This window comes from Nanorana parkeri, unplaced genomic scaffold (assembly GCF_000935625.1).
Source record: "Nanorana parkeri isolate BGI_ZX_2015 unplaced genomic scaffold, ASM93562v1 scaffold1291, whole genome shotgun sequence".
NCBI lineage: Eukaryota > Metazoa > Chordata > Amphibia > Anura > Dicroglossidae > Nanorana > Nanorana parkeri.
Genome location: NW_017307559.1, coordinates 213,266 through 216,483, shown reverse-complemented (window position 1 = coordinate 216,483; position 3,218 = coordinate 213,266). Strand labels below are relative to the sequence as shown.

The following is a 3,218-nucleotide window of genomic DNA, read 5'->3' as shown; positions in this document are numbered from 1 at the left end:
CGGTGCTTGTGTGGCCGAATGTGGCCGACGTTGCACACGGGGACAGGTGTCCCGCCCCTTCCCGTCTGCGGCCTCTGACACATTCAGCCGGCAGCCCGCACGAGCACTGCGGGAGCACAGGACAGTGAGCCGATCGCGAGCTGCCAGTGTTCGCTTTGCGATCGACCTAATGGGCACCCCGGCTCCACAGTATAGTCACCTGAACGCTTGTATGTAAACAGCCATTGCCAGCTGTTTAAAATGAATGGGGACACACGCGAGCGGGAAAAGGACCCGCCGCCAACTTTGAGTCTATGGGTAAAGCTTGAAGTGGTTAATGTGACATAACATTAAAATACAAGTTTTTTGGCTATGACCATAATAAAACCCTGTACAAGTCCACCATCAATCCCCCCAACATCACAGACCAGAGTTTAATACCGGCCCACTTACCTCCGGGTAAACTCCAACCAAACTTTCCGCCTTGGTGTAGAACTCCTCCTTGAGGGAGATGACGATTGCCTGGAAGTTGGTCATGGACTGCTCCTTAATATAGTTGGCCACCTACAAAGAAGATCAGCACCAAAAATCAGTGATATGGCCCCAATCCATAGAACCAGCTGCCCTTCGGGTCATATATGTTATAGGCAGAACCTCACTGTTTAAACCCTGGCCATCCGGCTGTGGTGCAACTACAAACCCCAACAAAACACAAAGGTCACAGCCCCCGGCTCACCTTTCCTATGTTGGTGTTATCCAGAGCAGCGTCTATTTCATCCAAAACGAAGAATGGCGACGGCTTGTAACTATGGACCAAAAAGGGGGAGACAGTAATGAGAACCACACAAGTCTATACTGGGATTAAAGGAGAACTATGGGGTCGGTGCTTTTCCTTAGGGTCACAGGAGGTTCCAGGATCGAGAAGTGAGCGAGTGACGGTATGCGTTCGCTCACTTCCCGATCTATTGAGCCGTCGTGCGACAGTCATGACACAGTGCCCGGCTTCCATTACGCGCTGCCCGGCTTCCTGATTGGCCGGGAAGTCGGCTCCATGCTCTCTCATCACAAGTGACGAGAGAGCATGGAGCCACCTTCCCTGCCATTCAGGAAGCCGGGCAGCGTGCAAAGACGCGCTGCCCGGCTTCCTGGTACTCGCCCAAATACTCGGTATCGGCACTGATATCGATACTGGTATCGGTGCATCCCTAGTGCATATTATTAAAATTGTTGCAAAAAGTAGACTTTCCAAACGGCAAGCCAAGAACGGACCCCGATGGGTGAGCCAGAAATAAACCTCATCCACGTTCCCCATTTACCTGTGGATGGCAAAGAGCAGAGCCAGAGCTGCGACAGTTTTCTCTCCTCCAGACAAGTTGTCCATGGGTCGGAACCGTTTCCCCGGAGCCACGCAGTTATAGTTGATACCATCCAAGTAGGGTTCCTCGGGGTTCTCCGGTCCCAGGAAAGCCTGCCCGTAGTGAGATTTGGTAAGAGTCATGGCCACCAATACACCGAAACGTATCGGAAGCCGCCGGGCGGGTTTAGGTGACCCGGAGATCTTACCTGGGCACTGCTGTTTCTGGACAAAGCTTTGTAGATCTCATCGATGTTGGTGGCCACAGACTCGAAGCACGCATTGAACCGGTCAAACCTCTCCTTCTTCGTCTGCTCAAAGGCCTGCTTGGCTTTCTTTGCGCGTTTGCGAGCGGCTTCAAACTCTGCAAGAGTAAGAATGGAGTATGAAATATGAACGTACAGTACTCATGCAGTAGGTCTGGGTGGATCCAGACATAATTGTCGGGATCCGCTCCGGCTGCGGCGTCTCAGTATACCGCGAGCTGTAGCTCCCTATATACTGAGCCTAGGGTGACGGGAGGACGCTAGTTTGTGACCTCCCGTTACTCTAAGGAGAACTATGGGGAAAAGACTTAACCCCATAGTTCTCCTTTAAAATAGTATTAAACACAAGTGTTTGTTTTTTCCAACAATCAATGTGGATCAAAACAAAAAAAAAGTATCACTTACAGTCATCAGATTTCCGAGCAGCTCCAACTCTCTAAGCTTGGCTTCCCTGAACTTCCTGTCCAGTACAGGATCACAAGGGACAAAGCAGACTCCAGGGGCCTGCCAATCTACTAGCTTGGGGAAGATAGGAGTAGGGGAGTGTCCTGCCCTGTGTGTTTGCGGAGACACACCATTTACTAGCCACACACACAAGGGTGGCTCCATAGGACCCTGTAAAGAAAAGGGGCCCCCCCTAAAACAGGATATCAGGACCGGCTGATTCTGCAGGGGGAAAAAAAAAACCTTTAAACATCAAGAAGCAGCATCCATTGTAAGTAGGGATGCACCCAGTACTCATACTTGCCCAAATGCTCCGATGCCTGGCCCGATACCCAAGCTTCCGGTATCAGGAAGCCGGGCGAGTCATTACACGCTGCCCAGCATCCAGATTGGCCGAGAAGCCGCCTCCGTGCTCCCTCGTCACTTGGTGATGAGGGAGCCGGGTTCCCGGCCAATCAGGAAGCTAGGCAGCGTGTAATGACTCGTCGCATAGCTTCCCGATTGGTCGGGAAGCTGGCCAAACAGGAAGCCGGATGTCGAGCCATTACCCGCCCCCCAGCTTCCTGATTGGCCAGAAAGCCGGCTTTATGCTCCCTCGTCATCTGGTGATGAGGTAGCATGGAGCTGGCTTCCCGGCCAATCAGGAAGCCGGGCGCCAGGTAATGACTCGCTGCCCGGTTATCTGATTGACCAGCTTCTCGACCAATCAGGAAGCCAGGCGGCGAGTCCTTACCCACCCCCCACCTTCCTGTTGGTCACCTGGTGATGAGGGAGCATGAAGGCCGTTTACCTGCTAATCAGAAAGCCGGGTGACGAGTCTTTACATGCCGCCCGGCTAATCAGGAAGCCAGGTGGTGAGCCAATACACGCCGCCTGGCTTCCTTAACCCTTTCGCTGCCAAGCCCTCCGGAACATTTTTCAAATCAGCTGGACCGCGCCATTTTTGAATTTTCTGCAATTTTTTCCTATTGATTTGATTTTCAACTGCTGCGTTGTTAGCGTTTGTAAAAGACCCCCCAAACCATATATTTTCTGAAAGCGCAGGCCCGGTAGAATAAAAAGATGGTGATACTAAATTTGTAGGCCCTGCGATAATTGCGCAAATGTTTCTCAAATTAATATTAAACCGATAAAAATACACAATTCAATTGTTAAAACACACCAAAATCAGTATC

At 51.4% G+C, this 3,218-nt stretch overlaps 1 protein-coding gene across 1 annotated transcript in view; it reads right to left on the bottom strand.

Moving 5' to 3' along the window:
* The window catches only part of SMC1A (structural maintenance of chromosomes 1A), a 35,296-nt gene that overhangs the window by 1,627 nt on the left and 30,451 nt on the right, over nucleotides 1–3,218 (bottom strand). Inside the window, 4 exon segments of the mRNA XM_018569145.1 lie at nucleotides 433–543; nucleotides 716–785; nucleotides 1,296–1,447; nucleotides 1,543–1,697. Coding sequence (XP_018424647.1) covers nucleotides 433–543; nucleotides 716–785; nucleotides 1,296–1,447; nucleotides 1,543–1,697 — 488 coding nt within the window.